Source organism: Urocitellus parryii, chromosome X, assembly GCF_045843805.1.
Source record: "Urocitellus parryii isolate mUroPar1 chromosome X, mUroPar1.hap1, whole genome shotgun sequence".
Taxonomy (NCBI): Eukaryota; Metazoa; Chordata; class Mammalia; order Rodentia; family Sciuridae; genus Urocitellus; species Urocitellus parryii.
The window spans coordinates 75382798-75407886 of NC_135547.1; the positions used below are offsets into that span (position 1 = coordinate 75382798).

General features: G+C 34.2%; 1 protein-coding gene across 1 annotated transcript in view; it reads right to left on the minus strand.

Annotated features, from left to right (window-relative positions):
* The window catches only part of Tex11 (testis expressed 11), a 290767-nt gene that overhangs the window by 52002 nt on the left and 213676 nt on the right, over window positions 1–25089 (minus strand). Inside the window, exons 20-23 of the mRNA XM_077793635.1 lie at window positions 24664–24750; window positions 22827–22897; window positions 21079–21195; window positions 11584–11656 (exon numbers count right to left, since the gene is read on the minus strand). Of these exons, the coding sequence (XP_077649761.1) occupies window positions 11584–11656; window positions 21079–21195; window positions 22827–22897; window positions 24664–24750 (348 nt within the window). The remainder of the gene's footprint in view (window positions 1–11583; window positions 11657–21078; window positions 21196–22826; window positions 22898–24663; window positions 24751–25089) is intronic.

Below are 25089 nucleotides of genomic sequence, written 5' to 3' on the forward strand. Positions count from 1 at the left end.
GTGAGAGACAGATCTCAATTGTAACCCTAAATTTTTTCTCTTTATAATAGAAAATATTTTGGTTATCTTAGTGATTTGGGAGTCTGAGGAGGAGGACTGCAAGCTCAAAGCCAGTCTCAGCAACTTAGTGAGATCCTAAGCAACTTAGCAAGACCCTGTCGCAAAATAAAAAAAATTTTTAAAAGGGGCTGGGATTGTAGCTCAGTAGAAGAGTGCTTGCCTGGCATGTGTGAGGCACTGGGATCAATCTTCAACACCACATATAAATAAATAAAATAAAGGTACTGTGTCCACCTACAACTGAAAATATTTTTTTAAAATTTTTTTAAAAGGGCTGGGGTGTGGCTGGGTGGTTAAGCACCCCTGGGTTCAATCCCCATACCCCAACAAAGTTTGATTAAAAGTTACAACTAAAACAAATTATTGAAATTATATTATGAGCAATAGTGACAAATGGGTATGTGCATCTGTTTTTAAAGGAAAAGGTTGATTCAAAGGCAGTGGTTCTCAAAATTTTCTATTCTCAGAACCCATTTGCATTCAGAAAAAATTACTAAGGACTTCCAAAGAGGCTTTTCATATGTATGTGATAACTATCAATCTTCATGATATTAGAAATTGAAACCAAATATGTTAATATATTTACTGACTGAACTGATTTCAGATGAATCATGTTAATGTTAATGTCAGTTTTAATAAAAATAATTATAAAACTGGGAGTATATAGAGTATATTTATACTTGGCATGCATAAATCCCTGAATTCCATCCCCAGCACAAAAAATAATTAATTAAAAAAGTATATATATGAAAAATTGAGAAAAGTATTTCACATTTTTGTAAAGCTCTTTTAATGAGTGACTTAATAGAAATAGCTAGATCCTCCCATCTGCTTCTACATTCAATCTATTATAATATTACACATCATGTAGCCTTTGGAAAACTACATATCTTAGTATTATTTTAAAAATAGTTTTAAACTGAGAGACTCCCCTGAATATAAAAGGGTATGATGAAGGACAAACTTGAAAAGTAAATTTTATTTGCCCTCCCTTAAACCTGAATCTGAAATAAAGCAATGTTATGTGTTAAAATTGTAGCACAGTTATCTCAATTTTAATGAGTTTGTTTTCTTAGTATACTGATCAATCCTTTTAATACAAAAGGTATTCCTTATCTTCTGTGTTGTCTGCCTGTATAGCAGATTCCTCTTACCAGGATAATTTTCTGGCCTTTACATTGTCATTTTATTTCTTTTTTTTAGTGGTTATTTAATACCAAACAAAGAACAAAAACAAAGATTCCTCACGTATTGAAAAATGAAGTTCTTTAGAAATGTGTTACCGAATACACTTATTTTTAAATGTTTGTTGCTTTGTTTAGAAAGATAACCAGGTATTATTTCTCAATTCACCTTTAACAACTTTCTTTATTTTGGCTTCCAAAAACTGCATCCCAAATATAGAAGAGATAAAAATAAACTTTCAGGATATCTTTTAAATCTAAAATGGTCTTTGGGATTTGGGGATTTCTGAAAGGACCCCTGAAAAATTGTAAAGGCTAATATTCTTTCTCCACATAAAAACAGAAATGTTAGAAATAATTTACTTCGATAGGATACTACTGTAAGAGTTGTACTAGAAGTTATAAAATTGGAAGATATGTCTAGCCTTTTCTATATTACGTTTTTATAAATATAAAATATTATTCATATAAAATTTCCAGGAGTTGTATATTTTATGGGTAGTTCCTAGCAAGTTTTTACTGTCCTCCTTGTATATAGTATTTTTTTAGCATGAAAGAGTAGGTTTTATTCAAGTGAGAAGAAAAGACACAGAGCTCCTGCAGGGTGAGAGGGGACACAGTAGGGTTTGTCCCATAGTATTTTTTACACTCAAAAGAAATATTAATCACAACTCTTATGAACTACTTTCAATAATATCAAATGTCTAGCTATAAGAACAATTAAGGAGAGGATGTGAACAACACTATAAACCAACTAGACTTAACAGACATGTACAGAACATTCCATGCAAGTACAACAAAATACACTGTCTTCTTAAGTTCTTATGGAACATTCTTCAGGATGGACCATAAGTCTTAATTTGGGTTCTAACCCCAGATCCCAAAACACAGACAACACACAAGAAGATAAAGCAAATTATAAAGGATTGAAATTATACACAGTATACTCTCTGGCAACAATAGAATGAAGCTAAAAACAATCACTCACAGAATGAAAACTGGAAAATTTGCAAATTTGCATAATTTAAACAACACATTCTTTTATTCTACTTTTTAAAAGTTTTATTTTCTTGGTACCATGTATTGAACCCAGGGGAGCTCTACCATTGAGTTAAATCCTCAACTCTTTTTCTTTCTTTTTTGCTACGGTTGGCCTTGAACTTGCAATCTTCCTGTCTCCAATTTGCTGGGATTACAGGTGTATGCCACCATGCCCAGCTTTTATTTATTTATTTGTATTTTTTCAGTACTGGAGATTGAACCCAGGGGCACTCTATCTCTGAACTACATGCTCAGCCCTTTTTATTTATTTTTGAGACAAGGTCTCACTTAGATGATGAAGCTGGCCTTAAACTTGTGATCCTCCTGCCTCAGCCTCCTGAATTACATATGCACACCTGCCACACTTGGCTAACATATCAATACCACCATAGTCCTCACAGACTCAGGCTTTAGGCCAATCTTACAGATTCAGTTTTTCCATTCCCAGGACCAGGCTGACCCCTGTGGCCCTGGGCCCTGTATTACCCCCAGTGACAGTCTGGTCCCCACTGCCCCAGGCTTCAGGTCTGCCCACCAGTAGAACAGCCCTACAGTCATAGTCATTAGGCCATCGCCTAGAGATCCAGGCTCCAGGCTGGCCCCTATGGATACAGGGTTCTAGACCCACACACTACAAAATCATGAGGGAAAGTAGAAAATACCTAGAAATGAATGAAAATGAAAACAACATATAAAAACTTGAGAAACAGTGAAGGTGATGCTCAGGGGAAAATTTATAGTTGTAAATGACTACAATAAAAAAGAAATATCTCAAATCAATAATATAATCTTAAACATTAAGTAACTAGAAAAAGAAGTGCAAACTAAACCCAAACCTAGAAGAAAGTGAATAAATAAATAATAAACTATTCTCTTAATAAGAATAAGAGAATAGAAAAAAATCTATGAAACCAAGAGTTTGTTCCTTGAACATATGAAAAAAAGACAAACCCTTAGTTAGAATGACAAAGAATAAAAGACTTTATTAGAAGACTCACCACTCATTTATTTTGATGTAAATAAAAGGATAAGAGATTACTATAATCTATTATATGCCAACAAATTAGATAACCTAGATCAAATGGCAAAATCCTAGAAGCAAAAAAAAATTGCTAAACTGAACTAAGAAGAAATACAAAATTTCAACAAAGTTTTAAATGAGTAAAGAGATTGAATCAGTTATCTAAAAATCTCCTAAAAACAAATCTAGGACCAGATAGTTCAATGTTGAATTCTATCAAACATTTAATTCTCTCAAACATTTAAAGAATAAACACCAATCCTTCTCAAATTCTTCCAAAAACTGAAGAATAGGGAGTATTCCCTAACTTATTATATGAAGCCAACATTACCCTGGTACCAAAACCAGATGAAGCTATCAAGAAAAGAAAATTACAAATCAAAATAATTTATGAATATATATTCAAAAGTCCAAAACAAAATACTAGCAAAGTGAATCATATATTGTATTCAAGAATTATATACTGTGACAAAGTGTCATCTATCCAAATAATACAAAGCTAGTTCAATATAAGCAAATAAATCAATAGAACACATTATACTATAGGACAAAGGAAAAAAACTCAATCATTTTAATTGATGCAGAAAAGTCATTTGATACAAGATCTTTGCATGATAAAATACCCAGGAAATTGAAATAAAAAGAAATATCTTCAATCTGATGCAGCACATTTAAACAAAACCCATAGTTAACATTATACTTAATAGTAAAAAACTAAAAGCTTCCCAGACTAGGAACAAGACAGGATGCCCTGTTTCACCACTGCTATTCAATATATTACTGAAAAGATAGCCAGAGAAATTAGGTAACAAAGAAAATAAAAAATATATCCACATTGGAAAGGAAGAAGTAAAACTATCACTGTTCACAGATGACTTGATCCTACATATGAAAAATCCTACAGAAACCACAAAAAAGCTATGAATTCAGCAGTGTTTCAGGTACAAGATTAACAAACAAAAATCAGTTGTTTCTATATACCAGCAAAGCATAATCCAAAGAGTAAATAAAAAAATTCCATTTACAATAGTATCCCAAAATGAAACATCTAGGAATGAATTTAGCAAAGGAGGACCTATACACTTATAACCATAAAGCACCAATGAAAGATATTAAAGATGTTGGCATATAACAAATTTTTAAAATCCTACATTCACAGATTAAAAGACTATATCATTGAGATATCAGTACTACTTAAGTGATCCCTATCAAAATTCCAACAATTTTTTTTCAGAAATGGAAAAGCCAATTCTTAAATTCATATGGAATTATATGAGGCCCCAAAAGGCCAAAAACGATCTTGTAAAAGAAAACAAAGTTGGAGGATTTCTTTATTTCCAAACTTACTACAAAGCTACAGTAATCAAACCAGCATGGTATTGCAATACAGATAGAGATATAGGACAATGGAAAAGAATCGAGAGTCCAGAAATAAACCTACCCATCTATGACCAACTGATTACAACCAGGATTTCAAGACCATTAAATGGGGGAAAGAATGATCTCTTCAACAAGTAATGCTTGGGCAAATGGATTTTCACAAGCAAACAGGTGAATTTGGATACCTAACATACCACTGAATACAAAAACAAACTCCAAATGGATCAATGACCTAAATGTAAGAGCTAAGACCACATAAAACTCTTAGAGAAATTAATAGGGGTAAATCTTCATGACCTTAAATTTAGCTATGGATTCTTAGATATGACACCAGAAGCATGAGCCATAAAAGAAACAAAGAAAATAAAAAATATATCCACATTGGAAAGGAAGAAGTAAAACTATCACTGTTCACAGATGACTTGATCCTACATATGAAAAATCCTACAGAAACCACAAAAAAGCTATGAATTCAGCAATGTTTCAGGGGCTGGGGTTGTAGCTCAGGGGCTGGGGTTGTAGCTCAGTGGTTGAGCACTTGCCTTGCATGTGTGACGCACTGGGTTCAATCCTCAGCACCACATACAAAAATAAATAAATAAAATAAAAATATTTTAAAAATGTAATGAGAAATATTGTTCAAAAAAGGAAAAGGTAGATAATTTGGACTTCACCAAAATGAAAAATGTCTGTGCATAAAAGACATTATCATGAAAGTGAAAAGTCAATATACAGAACAGGAGAAAGATTTGCAAATCATATATCTGACATTTCATTATCTACATACCTGTAACTCAACAATAAAAGGACAAACAATGCAATTTTAGAAAATGAGTAAAGTACTTGAATAGATAAGTCCTTTCCCCCCCCCCAAATGATACATGAATGACCAGTAAGAACAGGAAAAGATGCTCAACATCATTAGTCATTAGGGTAATACAAACCCAAACTATGATATACCACGTCACACCACCTAAGATGGATAAAATATAACAAGTGGTAGTGAGGAAGTGGAAAGATTGAAACAACTGTACAAGGCTGATAAGAATGTAAAATGGTGCAGCTGCTGTGGAAAACAGTTTGGTGGTTCTTCAAAAAGTTAAACATAGAATTATCATCTGACCAAATAATTCCACTCCTAAGTATATACCCCCAAATAACTTTAAGTAGGGACTCAGGTAAAAACTTACCGATAATCATAGCATCATTATTTATAATCCCCACAAAGTAGAAACAACCCATGTGTCCATCAACTGACAAATGTATAAACAAAGTATGATATATACATAAAATGGAATGTTATTTGGCCCCCAAAAGAATGAAGTACTAATATATCCACAACATAAATGAACTCTGAAAACATTATGCTAAGTGAAATAACCCAGGGACAAAAGGACAAATACTGTATGATGCTACTTAAAGGGAATATCTTGAATAGGCAAATTCATAAGGACACAAAGCAGAAAAAGGTTCTCAAGGGCTGTAGGCTAGGGGAATAGGGAGTTATTGTTTAATGGCTATAGTTTCTGTTTGGGGTGATAGGAATTTTTTGTAATACACAGTGGTATATGGCTGTACAAAGTTGTGCAAGTAATTAATGCCACTGAATATTATACTGCAAAATGTCTAAAATGGCAATTTTTATGTTATGTATATTTTACCACAATAAAACTCTTATGCAATAGTTATGTATTATACTCTAATAAAGCATTCTACCTTCCTAAAATTCTGATATTTCTATATTAAATTAAACCATAGCCATTAGATCTCTATAATGTACAGGTTGCTTATTAAAATATTGGTATTTTTCTGAGAACTCTGCAAAATCTACAGGCCAGAGATTATATCTTCAACAGAATAGGTCAGTATTGGTGCTTCACAGAAAAGGACAGTACTATGTGCTTCAAATTATTGACATGTCAGAATAGACTCTTAGTTACAAGCTTGAGTTGATAGTGCACAGACAATTTTCAGGCCATATCCGTGGGCTAATTAGGCTTTCCAGGAATTGCTTTTGAGTTCACAAGCATAAAACTTCACAAAAGCAGACTGCTAACTCAAGATTCAGCAGAACACAGGACTGAATAAATTGATGAAAGAGAAATTTTACTCTGGTTATTTATTTAGAATACGGCCAATGTTGTTTTAATGTTCCATTTCCAGTCTTATATGAGAAAACTTTCTTTACAAGCCATTTGTAAGTCAAAACAATTCAGTAGATGCTGAAACTAAATTATTTTAAAATGATATGATCAAACTTTTACTAAATCTCCCTACTTTTCATTGAAATATACTTATTCGCATTGGTTCTATAAGAATCTGTTCTTCCTTTTCATCATGATATAATTGGACATATTAATGTCTTACCTAGAGTATCAATATTATATGATACTCATCTAATCAGGTATGATATGCTACTTTAAAGAGATAAGGTTGACTGTACTTCAAATTTACGTCAGGGAACCGGCCTGTCTTACAGGGTCCCAGTCTTAAAAGTGGTAGGAAATTTACTTTCTGGCAGGCCAAGAACCTTAGTAAATTTAGGGAACCTTGAAAAGAGATGAATTTCCATAAATTTATAAAGCATGACAAGTGAAATCTGGTGGACAGATTTCTTTTTTTTTTATTAGTTGTTCAAAACATTACAAAGATTGCAGAATCACATCGGTTACACATCCACATTTTTACATAATGCCATATTAGTAACTGTTGTATGTGGACAGATTTCTTGAACTTGGTTACCTAACTTTGAAGTAGCATCGAAGAGGGTTTCAGATAGCCAATCTCAGATTCCCTATAGAAGCATCTAGACAGAATTTGAATCTGTAGCCTTAGTAGTTGTTCAGTATTTTATAGCTTTAGATATGCAAAGTAAATCCAAGGAGGCCTGTTTGGTTTATTAACACTCATGCTATACCTATGTAAATAATCAGGGCAAACTAACGAAATTAGCTTGTTTTGTGATTAAGAATAATATTCTATGAGATTATTATGATCACAGAGGAGGGAGGTAGATGGAATACTATGCAAAAAAATATTGCAAAAGGCTTTGAATCAGGAAAAAGAAATTAGTGTATGTCCTTTCAAGTGTACCCTTCAAGGTTATCTCTACCTAAATTGTGTGAGTCATTTTTCAATTCAATAATTTGTAGAAAACTGTTAATAATGCAAATTATTCTTGTGTAAGGAAATGTAAGTAACTTTTGTTCCACGGAGATTAAACTAATCATTCTCTGTGGCTATTTACCAGTTTTGTAAACTTATTTCAGTATTCTTCTTGTTTGAATGTATATGTGTTTCTTTCTTTCTTTTTTTTTTTTTTTTGAACCAGTCTGTAACATCTTACTGGTTCCCTTACTAATTAATGAGTTAAATTAAATCATTGCTGTGTCCGAAAACAAAAATGGAAATTTAAGCTTCAAAAATATATAGAGATATATCGGGGCTGGAGCTGGAGCTCAGTGGCAGAGCACTTGCCTAGCATGTATGAGGCACTGGATTAGATCTTCAGCACCACATAAAAATAAAACAAATTGGGGCTGGGGTTGTGGCTCAGTGGTAGAGCACTTGCTTAGCATGTGTGAGGCACTGGGTTTGATTCCTGGCACCACATAAAAATAAACAAATAAAATAAAGGTAAATAAATAAAATAAAGATATGCCATCTATCTACAGATATAAAAATTTTAAAAACATAGAGATATAGAAGATGAAACAAAAGATGTAAGAGACAAGTAGAGGAGATTCAAAACATGCAGAGTTCCCAAAGAAGAAATAAAAATAATGGAATAAAAAACAAATGTTTAAGGGGCTGGGGTTGTGGTTCAGTGGTAGAGCACTTGCCTAGCACATCTGAGGCACTGGGTTTAATTCTCAGCACCATATAAAAATAAATAAAATAAAAGCATTGTGTCCAATTACAATTAAAACACACAAAAAACAAATATTAAAAACATGATTCTAGAAAAATTTCTAGAAATGGAAGCATACTTTAATTTGCACATTGAAAAAGAATACCATGTTCCCCAAAAAAACTGACTCAAGAATATTGCATTTCCTTTTGTTCTGCTACCACTATATTTCTTTTCTTTCTTTTTTAAGACAGTGTTTCACAATGTTGCCCAGGCTGGCCTGGAACTCATGATTTCCCTGCCTTAGCCACTCAAGTAGCTGAGATTATAGGCTGTTTTTTTTTTAACATTTTATTATTATATTTTTATTTTGAGAGGGGGTGGGTACCAGAGATTGAACTCAGGGGCACTCAATGACTGAGCCACATCCCAGCCCTATTTTGTATTTTATTTAGAGACAGGGTCTCACTGAGTTTCTTAGCACCTTGCCATTGCTGAGGCTGGCCTCCTGAGCCACTGGGATTACAGGTGTGCATCACCACACCTGGCTACCATTTTATTTTTAAAGCAGTTTTAGGTTCAAAGCAAAACTGAGAGGAAAGTACAGAGATTTCTCACATACTGGCCCCCAACCTCCCATACATTCAGTCTTCCCCACCATCAACATTCTGCATCTATTCCATACATTAGTTTTAACTGATGGACCAGCACTGACACATCACATTCAACCAAAGTCCATAGTTTGGTTTAGGATTCACTCTCTGTATTATGCATTTTGTGGATTTTGACCAATGTATAAAGACATATATTCATCATTGTAATATCATACAGAATAGTTTTCCTGCCCTAAGAATTTTCTGTGATCACCTATTCATGCTGTCCCCTAAAACCCTAGACAATCACTGATAGGTTACTGTCTTCATGATTTTGCCTTTTGCAAAATATCATATAGTTGGAATCATATAGTATGTCAACTTTTCAGACTGGCTACTTTCATTTAGTAATATATATTTAAGATTCTGCCATGTCTATCTGTGTCTTGACAGCTCATATTTTTCAATACTGAATATTCCATTGTACAAATATACCACATTTTATTATCTGTTCACATATGTTGAAGGACATGTTAGTTGCTTCCAAAATGGGACAATTGTGAATAAAGCTGCTATAAACAGCCATGTGCAGATTTTCGTGTGACCATAAATTTTCGATTCCTTTGAGTAAATATAAAGGAGCATGATTGCTGAATCATATTGATAACATTATGTCTAATATTGTAAGAAATTATCATACTATCTTCCAAAGTGGCTATACCTTTTTTTCATTCCCATTAGTAATGAATGAGAGTTCCTGTTGCTCTGTATCCTCACCAGGATTTGCTGTTGTCAGTGTTTTGGATTTGATCATTTGGATAGGTATGTGCTAGTATTTCATTATGGATTTAATCTGAAATTACCTAATGACTTGTATATGTATAAATACAAACATGCACATACACACATGTGCAGTCATGGATTGCTTGATGTTAGGAACACATTCTGAGAAATACATGATTATGCAAATATAGAGTATCCTAGAGCTTCACCACTTTCTAAAAGTACCACCAGTTGGGGAACAAACTTTCAATACATAAACCTTTGTAGATATTCTGGATCTAAACTATAACACTGGATATTCTGTACTTCTGATTTTTTTAAAAAAATATATCCAGGTAGTAGGGTTCTTTCTTTCTTTTGCTGTACTGGGGACTGAACCCAAAGCCTCCTGTATTCTAGACAAGTACTCTATTGCTGAGCAACATGCCCAGCCTTCTATAAAAATTTTATTTTATTTTGAGACAGGGTCTCCCTGAGTTGCCAGGCTTGCTTTGAACTTGAGATCCCTCTGTCTCAGACTCCCAAGTAGCTGGGATTACAGGTGTGAACTAACGCACCTGGAACCAGGCTTATTTTCTGATTCCATTACTAACTTCTAGTTTTTGCACTGTAATCAGATCATGTTCTCTGTTTTATTTGTATGTCTCAGAATCTATTCAGGGTTTCCTTATCATTAATGCTGTAAACATTTCAGAGTAGAAATGAAGATGCATTTTTTGTTCTCAGAATATAGAGCATACTTTAAAGCTATAGAGTCTATTTTCCTGAAATCTGCTATAGAAAGTATATTATTTAGGTATCTTCTATTCTTACTTGTCATTTTTATCATTTAAATAGCTGTCATAGATTGAGAGAGGCAAATTAAATCCCTGTGTTTATATTCTTCCTTATAATTTATATAATTTGATTTGAAAATCTGTCAGAGACATCACATATGCACAAAGAGAAAACAACAAATAATTTTTAAATATTAAGAAAAAGAATTCATGAATATATTAAAATAATAACATGCCATGTCCAAATAGAGTTTATTCCAGGAATGCAATGATGAATTAATTTTAGGAAATCTATTATTATAATTCAATGTATTCACAGCTTAAAGAGAAAAACCATGATTATCTTCATAGATTCTGAAAAGACATATAACTCAATTGAATACCCATTGACTTAAAAGAATTCTAAAACATGAACAGATGGGCACACTATAACATTGTCTATCTATACCTAAAAAACAATACCATCTTTAATGAGGAAACTGTAGCAAGTTATTACATGACTTCAAAAGTTTTACTACAATTTTGATAATTCATAATAAACTACCAGCAGTGGCTAGTATTTTGATTGTGGTTTGAAAGACTCTGTCATCTACATCTATTAGTCAGTGGTAACTTTTGGTATCTAGTGACCTAAGAGCAATAGCATGTTGTACAATAATAATCTTACTTTTATATTTAATATTGTACTTTTACCAGAAGTCAAAGTGCATAATATTCTTACTCTAATCAGTGTTATAGAATAAAAATACTAACATACAGTATGGAAAAATTGGTTCTTAAAAATAATTTAGCTGTTATTGAATATTGCAGAAAATTCTCATGACAAATTAGGTGATTATTCAGATTGTAAACTTCTTTCATAGCTATGTTACCAAACTTCTAGTTCCCACTGTACCTGTTTGTTTCAGAAGATTCCAGATGTCTTTGCATTTCTGGGTTTGCTCAAGTGCACGATTCAGTAACTTGGTCTATTTGGCAACAAGATAATTAGTCTCAACAAAAAGAACTTTAAGCAAATTAGCATAATCTCATATCATTTTAATTAAAAGCAATTAAAAATAAAATGTTAATTTATTTATTTTTACTTTGTATTTATTTTTCAAGTACTAGGGATTGAACCCAGTGGTGATTAATCACTGAGCAACATCCCCAGTCCATTTTATTTTTTTTTTATTTTGAGACAGGATCTCACTAAGTTGCTTAGGACCTCGTTAAATTGCTGAGGCTAACCTCAAATTTGCGATCCTCCTGTCTCAGCCTCCATAATTGCTAGGATTTCAGACTTGTGCCACCACGCCCAGCTAAAATGTTAGTTTAAAGTGAACATTTTGGAATTGCTGTAGGAATATAAACTCCAAATGCACTTCAACCTATTGTCCCAGAAAAATAAGGATTAAATAGAAAAACTGAGCACTGTCAATTTCTTTAATAATTTAGAATAGAAGAAAAAAGCACTTTCAGAATGGTTGTATGAGGCATTCCATAGATCCTTTTCCAAGCAAAACAAAAATAAAAATAAAAAACAGACAAAAATTATAAAACACAGTCATGTATGGCATATGTAGGCCCTGGGTTCCATCTTCAGAACTACAAAAACAAAACAAAACAAATAAAACACAATCATGTAAAGTCTCAAGAAATTGCCTGCCCTGAGGGCATACAGAAAGTGGAGAAACTTTTACCCCAAGAGATCTGCTAAGCCTAAGTAAGATGATTGAGGGCTTGTGACATTTGAACCAAGATGCGTTCACCAACCCCCAGTTCAATGTGATGTAAGCACTGCTTTGGGTAGATGTGATCATATTTCAAGGCTAGGGATTCCTGTGAGGGCCAGACTGCTGGCCAGGTCTGTACCATGGAAGCTATATCATAAAAAAGCACAGCTGAGAAGCCTAGGGCTCTCTTCTTGGTCTCAATTGTTCTCATCTCTGTTTGCTTATAGTATAGTTTCCATGCTGGGAGAGGCAAGGCAAAAATACCAGGGATTATAACTCTTGCCCATTCAGAGCTCGATTGTCACTCTGATAGAAGTGGGCCACTGTCCCTGCCCCTACCTCCCAAATAGTAATTCAGTTTCTTCTCAGTAAATGTGGTAGGTCATTAGAAGGGTGAGCTCTGTAGTTCTCCCTAAGGGGAAAATCTTGGATTAGAATAGAACCTGGGGAAGTTCAAGGCTAAGGGCACTTTTAAAAACCATGGAAATTTTGGTAGTGAGCTGCTGGGGCAGGCCCAAAATGGCTGTAGTTAGGCTCCCTCGTGGAGACTTCTGGCAGGCTATGTTATGTTTTTAGTGTGTTGCCAGGGCTATGGTTAGTCAAGGCCAGAAACACTGTGATTCAGAGTACAGACTCAAGGTCATAAAAATTAACTTGGGAGCTTGTGCACCCCCCCTCCCTTATGTAACGTGCTGGCAGTGTGCCTCCTTTGTTTGAACTGAATATAAAATATAATATAAAATGGGATCTAAAATGGAACTGGCTGGAGGGCTGAAGTTGAAGCTAGGGGCTGGCTAATGGCTATGTCCACCTCCAAATAAAGGATGACCAATATTTCCACCATGTCTTACATCTTCTTCCACCTGCTGAACCCTGAACCTGTTTCCTGAGTTACAGCCCCTGTATGACATGAGCAAGTAAAATGAGTCTTGTAGCTCAATGAAATCAATATAAAACAGTAGACTAACTTCAAGTTTATAGAGGGAAGCAGGTGAAGAGACAGCTAGGACGATTCCTTTCCCTTCAAAGGGGCACCATTTTAATTTATATCAAAAAAGCACTTTCAAAACACACACACACACACACACACACACACACACACACACATAAAATGCCCAATCACCTTTAAAGGCCAATAGGTGCATGCAATACCAAGAAAAGAGAAGCTTTAAGAGGGAGATAAGGAAAAGAGATAATATTAAAGAACTCTACTAAAATCACTATTCTTTTCAGAAGGATAGGTCAGGGTAATTTCTAAGACAAAGACTGCCCTTTGAAGAGTTGCATCAGAAACTATGAAATATAGGGAAAATAGGCCTCATTGAACTATTTTCCCTATATTCCCAATTAACTAAACAGAAACAAACATTAACAACACTAATCCCCACGTGGTAGATCAGTATCCAAAGATGCTATAATAAATTAACTAAAATGTCTGATTTTTTAAAAAAATTATAAGATATACAAAGAAACAGGAACTTAGACCCATGTATAAGAAAAAAGCCAGTAACAGAAACTTTGAAAAGGCTCAGGTATTAAACTTAGCAGGCACATATTTCAAGGCATCTGTTTTAAATATGTTCAAATAACAAAAGGATAACATTCTAAGAGGAGGAAGGTTTGATAACAGTATTAATCAAATACAGTATCTTGATAATGAGACAGGAATCAAAGAATCTAATGGATATACTAGAGTTAACAATATAATAACTAGGCTGGGGATATAGCTCAGTGGGAGAGTGCTTGCTTAGCATTGGAAGAAGAAGAAGAAGAGGAGGAGGAGGAGGAGGAGGAGAGAAAGATACAAAATCTGAAACAAAAATTCACTAGAGGAGATCAACATTAGGTTTGAGTTGTCAGAAGAAGCAATCAACAAAGATGAAGCTAGATCAATAGAGATTATGAAGTATGAGAAACAATGAAAAAGAATGAAGAAAAGTAAAGCCTTAGTAAAATGTAGGAAACCATGAATCACACCAACATATACCTAATGGAATTATCAAAATATATGAGCGAAAAGGAGCAAAAAATAAATAAATAAATAAAAATGGCTGAAATCTCCCCAATCTTGATGAAAAACATTCTCTACACATCTAAGAAGTCCAACAAACTCTAGACAGGATAAACACAAAGAAATTCAACCCAGATATATTCCATTCAAAAGAGTAAAAGAAAAGAGAAAAATTAGAAAATAGAGAAAAATGACTCATTACATACATGCATACATACATTAAGAATTGACTCTTTAAAACAATGGAGGTCAGAAGGCAGTGTGAAAACATATTCAAAGTTATGAGAACTGGGGATGTAGCTCAGTGGTTGAGAGTTTGCCTAGTATGCATGAGGACCTGGGTTCAATCCTCAGCATGGCAAATAAATAAATAAACTGAAAGTGATGAATAAAAATAACAACCCATGAATAATGCAATGTTCACCAAAACTATTATTTAGAACTAAAGATGAAATACATTCCCAGATAAACAAGAGTTCAGAGAATGTATTACTGAAAAAAGTTTTCAATCTGAAAGCAAGTGACACCAGGAAGTAATGTGAATTCAGATTAAAAAGGAGAGTATCAGTAAAATAATTTTGTAAATACAAAATATAGCATATTTCTTCTTTGTTCTCTGAACTGTCTTAAAAAGCAATTATGGGGCTGTGTGTGTTATCTCAGTGGTAGAGCATATGGTTAGCATGAACGAGGCCTTGGGCTCCATATCTAGCACCAAAAAACCAAAAGGGATTATATAATACACAAACAAACACACACACAAATTTATTTTTGTGTTACTAGGCCTCTAAAAATAGAAATGTAATATATTTCACAATAACAACACAAGACACAGGTGGGAACAAAGTTGTTTCGGTTAAGAAAATGTTACCATATGGTAACTAAAATCCACAGGAAGAAGTGAAGAGAAGCACAAATAGCAAATAAGATGGTTAATATACCAAACTGTAGTATATACTTGCTTGCCTTTCTTCTTAGTTTCTTACAAATACATAAAATTGTATAAAGTAATATTATAAGATGTATTGTTATGTTTGGGGCATATATAGATGTAATATGTATAATATGATGAACAAAAAAGGTGATAAGGGAATAGAACTAATAGGAATAACATTTCTATATCTCACTGGAATTGAATTCATAATCTCTTGTAGAGGCAGAATAATTAAGATCTATATTGCATGCTCTAGAGCAACCACTAAGAAAATAAATAAAAACTATTAAGTAAAAATTGTTAAAGGAACTAAAATATTCCACTAGAAAACATTCACTTAATGCAAAAGGAAGAAAACAAGAAAAAAAATACATGAAATACATGGAAACCAAAATGTGAAATGGCAGAATTAAGTTTGACCATAAAAATAATAACATTAAGTGTGATTGGAATAAGTGATGTAGTAAAAGGCACAAATTGTCACACTATATGTTAAGAAAAAACGTGGTCTAACTATGTCTATAAGAGACAAGCATTACATTAAAGATAAAATATTGAATGTAGCCAAGCATGGTGGTACTTGACTGTAATCCCAGCAACTTAGTAGGCTGAGAGGGCTAGTAGGCTAAGAGGGCTAGTAGGCTGAGAGGGCTTAGTAGGCTGAGGAGGGCTGCAAGTTCAAGACCAGCCTCAGCAACTTAGTGTGACCCTGCCTCAAAATAATAAATAAAGCAGGCCAAGAATGTAGCTCAGTGCTAAAGCACCTCTGGTTTAGATCCCCAGTACTAATAAAATAATATAGTAAAATGATGGGGAAGACCCATGCTGTGGAAATAGCAACAGCAGAAATGTTAAAATAACATTACTAGAGTTCCAAAAAAAAAAAAATACTAGGGATAAAGAGAGAAATTTTATATTGATAAAATGGTGATTACATCAGTAAGATATAGAAATTATAGACACATATGCAACAAATAATGGAGCCCCAAAATATACAAAGCAAAAATTGACAGAATTAAAGAAATAGACAATTCAACAATAAGAGTTGGAAACTTGCTGCGCACAGTGGTAAATGCCTGTAATCCCAGAAGCTAGGGAGCCTGAGGCAGGAGGATCACAAGGTCAAAGCCAGCCTCAGCAACTGTGAGGCACTAAGCAACTCAGTGAGACCCTGTCTCTAAATAAAATACAAAATAGGGCTGGGGATGTGGCTCAGTGGTTGAGTGTCCCAGAGTTCAGTCCCCAGTACTCCCCCTTAAAAAAAAGAGTTGGAAAGTTCAACATCCTGCTATAAATAATGAATAGAACAACCTGGAAGAAAATCATCAATGATATAGAAGACTTAAACAACACTGTAAACCTACTAGACCTGACAGACATCCATAAAACATTCCACCAATCCAACTCTTATGTACATACTTGAAAGAAAAACATGTTCACAAAAATGTATATACTTATCAAAAGCATTATTTATAATAGCTGAAAAGTGAAAACAACCCAAGTGCCCATCAATGGGAATGAATAAACAAAATGTGATATCTATCTATCTATCCCTATATCACAATAAAATGAAATATACACACTGTATATACAATGAAATGTTATTCCATCATAAAAATCTATGAAATATTTATTGATACATGTTACATCATGGAGAAACTTGAAAATATTTCAAACTTTATAAAAAGAGCTAATCAAAAAAGACTACATATTGTAGGATGGCATACCAAGAATAAGCAAAACTATAGAGACAAAAATTAGATTAGTGGTTGCCTAGGGCTGGTAGCAGGGATGAGGTGTAACTGTTAATGGGTATGGAGTTTCTTTTTAGGGTGATGAAAGTGTTCTAAAATTAGGTCATGTTGACAGTTTCACACATATAAATATTCTAAAAACCATTAAAGTGTACATTTAAATGGGTAAATTTGGGTTGGGGTATAGCTAAGCATGCTTGCCTAGAAAGTGTGAGGCCCTGGTTTGATCCTTAGCACTATCAAAAATAAAAATTTTAAAAAATGAGTGAATTATAAGGAACATGAATTGTACCTCAATAAGTCTGTTAAAAAATAATCTAGGACAAGGGTCAGGACACTTCTTCTGTAAAACATCAGACAGTAAATATTTTAGGCTTTGCCAGCTACATATACTCACTTTCACATGTTTTGCTTTATTTTGGTTTATAACCTTTTTATAAATGTAAAAACCATTTTTAGCTCTCAGGCTGTACAAAAAAAGGCCATGGGACTGATTTGGACAGTTGGCAATAGCTTACCCAGCCCTATTCTAGGAAAAATATGTAATTCCTTTTCAAATTGCAATTACTCTAATGTTTTAAGCATTTCTCACTTTCCCTTTACTTAGGAGGGTAGAGACAATGTAGATAGGACTATGCAGTCTTTGTGTATTCCTTCATCATCATCTTATTTATAAATACCCTGATTTATGGGGGTATAAAGAAAAGGGTACAGCCAACAGCATGGTGGCACATGCCTGTAGTCCAAACTAGTCTACAGGCTGAGGCAGGAGAATCACAAGCTCAAGGTCAACCTGGGTAATTGAGAGAGAGAGAGAGAGAGAGAGAGAGAGAGAAGAGAAGAGAAGAGAAGAGAAGAGAAGAGAAGAGAAGAGAAGAGAAGAGAAGAGAAAAGAAAAGGAAGAACAGGGTGCAGTTGTATATAACAGAATTCAACAAATATTCTTTATAGAGAGAAAGCACCACAGTCTAATTCATAGGGACCACACTTAGACGATGAAAGGCAGAAGTATATCTTGAATTATCTGAATAGAAATGCTTTCAAAAGCACAGACTATAGAAGGATTACTAGGTTACAGAGTTCCTGGGAAACACAGAAGTGTGTGAGAAAAAATAAAAAAATAAATAACAGTTGTTAGAAACAAACAAAATAATTAAGGACTGTACTTAAGAGTTTGTGAAATTTCCTTCACACCAAGTTGATATCTATTTGCTAAGATACACTGTTGTTTAACAAACTCAGGACTACCAACAGAAAAAGAATAACTTTTCAAAAGTTAAAACCATATAAGGAGAACATGTTATTACTGTTTTTTTAGTAAAGCAAAAGGGCCTATTGAGAATAAAATTACTTTTTTTTTTGGTACTAGGGATTAAACCCAGGGGTGCTTAACTTCTGAGCCACATACCCAGCCTTTTTTAGTTTTTATTTTGTGACAGGGTCTCACTAAGTTTCTTAGGGCCTTGTTAAGTTGCAGAGGCTGGCTTTGAGCTTGTGATCCTCCTGCCTCAGCCTCCTGAGCCACTAGGATTACAAGTGTGCATCACCATCAGCAGAATTAAAATACTTTTTTACCTTTACCTGGTAAGAAGCAGAATTGGGTTTTGTTTTTCTTATTTTGTTCTGAGGAAGGTAGATTCTTTTCTCATCTTCTTTTAAAATGTAAAGGTTTCTTAAAAGGGACCCCAGTAGTTCTTAAGAATGAGGCCTCCAAATTGGTCCTCAGTGAGTAAAATGAAGCAGGAGGCATCACAATACCAGACCCTAAGTTATACTGCAGAGCTATATAACAGCATGGTATTGGCACCAAAACAGACATGTAAATCAATGATACAGAATAGAGGACACAGAGAAAAACCCACATACATACAGTTATCTCATACTAGATAAAGGTGCAAAAAAATATATATATTGGAGAAAAGATAGCTTCATTAACAAATGGTGCTGGAAAAACTGAAAATCTGTATGTAGCATAATGATATTAAACCCTTATCTCTCACCCTGCACAAAACTCAACTCAAATTGGATCAAGGACCTAGGCATTAGACCAAAGACCCTGTGCCTACCAGAAGAAAAAGTAGACCCACTCTCCATCATGTCAGCTTAAGAATCGAATTCTTTAACAAGACTCCTAAAGTGCAAGTAAAATCAAAAACCAATAAATGGGATGGTGTCAAACTAAAACAAAAAACAAAAAACAACAAAAAAAAACTTCTTCAAAGCAAAGGAAACAATCAAGAACGTGAAGAGAGAGCCCACAGAATGGGAGAAAATTTCTGCCACCTGTATCTCAGATAGAGCATTAATATCTGGGATATATAAAGAACTCAAAAAACTTAACACCAAACAAACAAATAACCTAATCAAAATGGGCAAAGGAACTGAACAGATACTTCACAGAAGAAGAAATATGATTGGTCAACAAATGTATGAAAAAATGCTCAACATCTCTAGCAATTAGAGAAATGCAAATTAAAACTACACTGAGATTCCATTTCACTCCAGTCAGAATGGCAACAGTCTAGAGTACAAGTAACAATAAATGTTGGCAAGAATGTGGGGAAAAAGGTAGACTCATACATTGCTGATGTGACTGCAAATTGGTGCAACCACTATGGAAAGCAGTATGGAGATTCCTCAGAAAACTTGGAATGGAACCACCATTTGACCCAGCTATCCCTCTCCTCAGCATACACACAAAGGACTTAAAATCAGCAAACTAATCTATGATGCAGCTCAATTCACAATAGTTAAGCTATGGAATGAATAACATGGAAGAAGATATTAGGAAGAGGAAGAAGTTAAAAAGCAAGAAGGATTTTATACCAGTTGGAGAGAAGAGAAGATGACAAGTATGGGAAATTAGAAAGTTTTCTTTGTCCAGGTAAGAGAAACCAAGCAGAGAGAGGATCTATATCATAAAAATCGTACACAAAATGCTGGTGGTCTGACTTGGAGAAAATTTTCTCAGCTTGAAAAAAAAAAAAAAAAGCTGAAGGCCAACCAATAATCTGGTGTAAGGGAGACAGCAATGTTGGTAGTTCCTAAAAGAGGTAAAGTTTAAAAAGCTTAGAGTAGAATTCAGGCAAAGGTAAGAATTCCTGTCTTCTTGTTAAAATTGAGTTAATTATGAGATATTAAAGGACACAGGACAAAGAAAACAAATGCAATTGAGGGAAGAAAAATAGCTTAAATAAATAATTTCAGATGGCTGTCAAAGCTGTGGAAAGAGCTGAATTCTTCCATAGAAATGTGTGGAAAGAAGGTGGACAAAGCGGTATATACTTATAATCCCAGCGACTTGGGAAACTGAGGCAGGAGCATAGCAAGTTTGAAGCCAACATGGGCAACATGGTGAGACACTGTCTCAAAAAATAAAAAAGGCTGGAGATGTAGCTCAGTGATAGAACACCCCTGTGTTCAATTCCCAGTACTGGGTGTGGGGGTGGAGGGAGAGGCAAGGGAGAAAAGCAAAAGAAAAAAGAAAGAAAATGTGCAAACAGGAACAAATGTGGGAGAAAAACTTCTATGGGCCATATGTAAATACAGGGAGAAAATGAAAATAAAGAATATTTAAGGGGGCTGGAGTTGTGGCTCAGTGGTAGAGCACTTGCCTAACATGTGTGAGGCACTGGCTTTGATTCTCAACACCACATACAAATAAATTAATAAAATAAAGGTCCACCAACAACTAAAAAATTAAAAAAAAAAGAATATTTAAAATCAGACTAGGAAAGAGTGACCCATGGGAAGGGTACTTTAAAAGAAGAGATAGTCTACCTTCTTAAACAGAAGAGGTTAAGCCAAATGTGATCTTTGCTTAGTAAGGAATTAGCTATTATAAACTTTGAAATCAAAGTGCTGTTGGAATGGAGGAAACGATTCTCTATAGAGAATAAAAAATAAGTGTATCAGGGAAGGCAAACATACCAAATAGCACACTTAACTTTTGTCTTTTTTGAAGGTTGCACATTACCTGTTCAAAAGTTGTTGCAGCTTTTCTTCCTTGCTCTAGATCAACTGCAGCTGCCATAAGTAAACATGTTTTCTGTGCAATCAGAATTACTTGATCAGAAGGACAAAACTGGGACAGCTGATAAGAAATAACCAAAACATCAATGAATAGTGAGAATTCTGTCAGGTGAACACAAACAATCAGAATGAAAATCAGCAACATCCTCTCTGAATGAAGAAATTCAGCTGAAACAGCACATGTCACCATAAAAATTATATAGACTATAACACTGATTTACAGTTTTAATTTTATATTACTTTCCATTGTTTTTTGCACCTTACTAGATAAAAAGCTTCATTTCTTCAGTTTTCTTATCTTTTCCAGTGACAAAGTACTGTCATTTGCCCCTGTATTTCGATCTAGTGATTTACTTCTTGGTTTATACTGTAATTTCTAGGTGATTTTTTCTCCTGGCAAATAGATTTCCCCTTTGTATTTAATAGAGCTGAAATTAGTACATATATTGTCATGGCTAAAAGACACAATGTCAAATCTTGACAGGCATTAAACATAACCTCATCATTAAATCTTGCCCTCTAGTTTTAGGGAAAAAAAAAAAAAAACCTCCCAGCTTTGTACAACAATAAGACTCTAAGCCACTTGGATTCTTACATGCCAGTCCTACAGTGCTATCACAAATGTCAAAACTAAAGCTGGTTTATTTGGCCTAATTTAATGGCAACTCTACCTAAACTTGCAAAGACTATTAATCTCCCCAAACATTTAGTGATGCAATCATTAGCATCACTGAATTAAAAGAATTTCAAGACAACCAATTTCTTTAGGTCTCAGGCTACTGTTATGTTTTTAAAAAGCGGGGGAGGACTTGTGCTAGATTATCTCTGGTTCTTTTCAGCTCTAAAATTCTAAATATTTAATTAATCTTGACTTATCTGTGTTTGAGGGATACTCTCTAACCCTTCCATCCAATACTTAATCCTATTTGTAACACTTAAACTCTAACTTGGAGACTCAGGACTATTTTCAAACACTTATAATTGATTAACAAACTCATAAACCTTTACACACAGAACCTGCTCTAGGAAAAGTTATATAGAAAGTCCAGACTTCTTAATCTCCTTTTTCTGCCCAGGCTGTACCCAGATACATACTTTACATTCCTATAGACTTATTACCATAACCCTTTCTGTGTTGGTAAATCACAATGCTTGGAGTATTTCCCTCCAAAAGATAATATTGTTTTAATACAGGACTCTGGGAGACTGAAATCTCTTCAAAGGAAAAAGAATAATTCTGTAATGGTAGAACTTTAGGTTCCATGATGGGTGTTTATCATATTCTGGTACAGGGATAACTGTACCACATTCTTACATTCTACAATGAAGGGAACAGATTCTCCTTGGGCCATTTTTTGCTTAGACATGTACTAAATGTTCCAAGATGAAAAGGCAATTCTACTCTATACTTAGCTCTTCTTCTTTTTTTTGCACCCGGGACTGAACTCAGGGATGCTTAACCACTGAGCTACATTGCCAGCCCTTTTTATATTTTATTTAGAGACAGGGTCTACTGAGTTGATTAGGTCCTTGTTAAGTTGCTGAGGCTGGTTTATGAACTCATGATCCTCCTGCCTCAGCCTCCCAAGCTGCTGGGATTACAGGCATGAGCCACCATGCCCAGCTTATACTTAACTCTTAGTGGTCAGATCCTTCTTGTTCATATTTAGATTCTTTTTAGAACCTACTTACCTCATAAGAAAGCATGAAAAACTCTCTCATTGTTACTGGGTCTTTGTCAGATTGCACAGCCAAGTTCCAAGCTGAATGTTAACATGAAATAATATAAATATAAAAATATACTTTTTAGTATTCTGCTATCTACATCTTTAATATTAGTATATTACTAAGGGGTTTCACAGGGATTAAGAAATTAACTTTAGGTTTATAGGGAAAAAATTTTGGATGTAAATTTAGAGACTCCTATTACTTTTTTTCTTTCATTCTAGGCCAATGACCAATGAAGGTACTGTTGAATTTTTTTAAAAATTGGGGACATACAAAAGAATTCTTAGTTGACACAAATCCATCTAAAATATGAGAGTCACCAAGGAGATCACCAACTGGAATTGGTAAAAGGAAGTTAAATTTCAGCAAAGAGCTGGATGTGGTGGCATGCACCTGTAGTTCCAGCACAGGGAGGGCTACAACAGGAAGATCCTTTGAGCCCAGCAGCTCAAGAGAAGCCTAGGCAACAGAGTGAGATCTTGTTTCAAAAAATCATCAACAGAATAAAGTAGAAGTAATGGTTAAAGGAAGACTACAGGAGAGATTCACAAATCCCAAACAGCCACGAAAGCCTCAATTAGACAATATTCAGCATGATCTTCACCTTGGAAAATAAAAATTTAGTAAAAGAAGTAGGAAAACACTTTTTCAAACTTTCAAAAGATCAAAGTCATTAAAACTTTGTATAGTTTAAATGTTGTTTGTTTTTATTCCATTATTTGCATGAATTTCTTAGAAGCAAGGTTGCTGATTTAGTCTTTCTCCTTAATTAGAGCCCCCAGTAAATCCCACAAGACAGAAAAAGGTTCATGTAAAACCAGTCCACTTTGTGACAAAGAGATATTATGCAGTAACTGCCACCACAGGTTTTAAATAATTTGTATTAAATAAAACCTTCATAGAGCAAATAACACAACTCACAATTGTCCAGCATGAAGAATTTTCACAAAGTGAACATACCTATGTAACTTGTACTCATATCAAGAAAGATCATGAACATATCAGAAACTCACAAACTCCTTTCCCTTTCAAGCCCAACCTCCGTTCAAAGGTCACCACAATCTTGACTTCTGACATCACGAATTAGTTTTGAGCTGGGTGTGGTGGCATACACCTGTAATCCCAGCCACTGGGGAGGCTGAGACAGGAGGATCTTAAATTTGATGCCAGCTTTGGCAGCATAGCAAGACCCTGTCTCAAAATAAAAAGGGGGTATGAGTGTAGTTCTGTGGTAGAGTGCCCCTGGGTTTAATCCAAGTACCACAAAATAAATAAATAGAATTTTGCCTATATTTTTCTTTTTGCCTATAAATAAACTGAATCATGCAATATTCGCTCTTTGATGTTTGGATCCTTTGGTTCAATGTTATTTTTGTGAAATTCATCTGTATTGTTGTATGGAGTTTATTTTTGGTAACTATTTATTTTTAAAATGAGGCATTCTAGACCAAATTTAAGAGCATAGTTTTAGGGACTGGAAATTATAATTCATCTTTTTATTCTTATACCCTATCTATAGAAAAAAGGGAAATAAACTGTTATTGAGTATCCTACAATGTGTCTGGTACATACACTGTTTCATACAAAACCATTAATGACCACATGACATATATATATATATATATATATATATATATATATATATATATATGTATATATATATATATTTACATTTTATCAATAATGAAACTGAGATTAAGCAAGTTATACTCATAGCTACAAATGACAAAGCCAGAATTTGAATTCACATCTAATTCTACCACCCCACAATGTTTCCCATAGTCATAGAATTTTCTTTTACCTATTTTTCGAAACCAATGAGCTTCATTAGCTCTGGAATCCAATGTCGAGGATTCTCCATCAAAAGCCTGGGCTAGTGTCAGGAGTGCTGCAATAAACAGGAAAATGTAACACTGAGGTCTTTTACCTTTTTCTCTAGCAAAGCAGTTAATCCTCCTTTAAAAACAGTCACACATGAGTTTGGATTTAGAAAGTTCTTTTTTGTATATGTGTGTGTGGGTGCATATCAAAAGTAATTAAAATGACAAAAAGCATTACCAAGCTCCAAGAAGCTGTTAACTAAAATTTGGGGGAACAAACACGTCTTTGGAGAGATTTATAATTTTAATTAGTGCAATCATTCACCACCTGAGGTAAAAATATTTACATGTAGAGAAATAAAGAATAGGAATAATAATTAAAAATACTGATATGGTACTTAGTATAT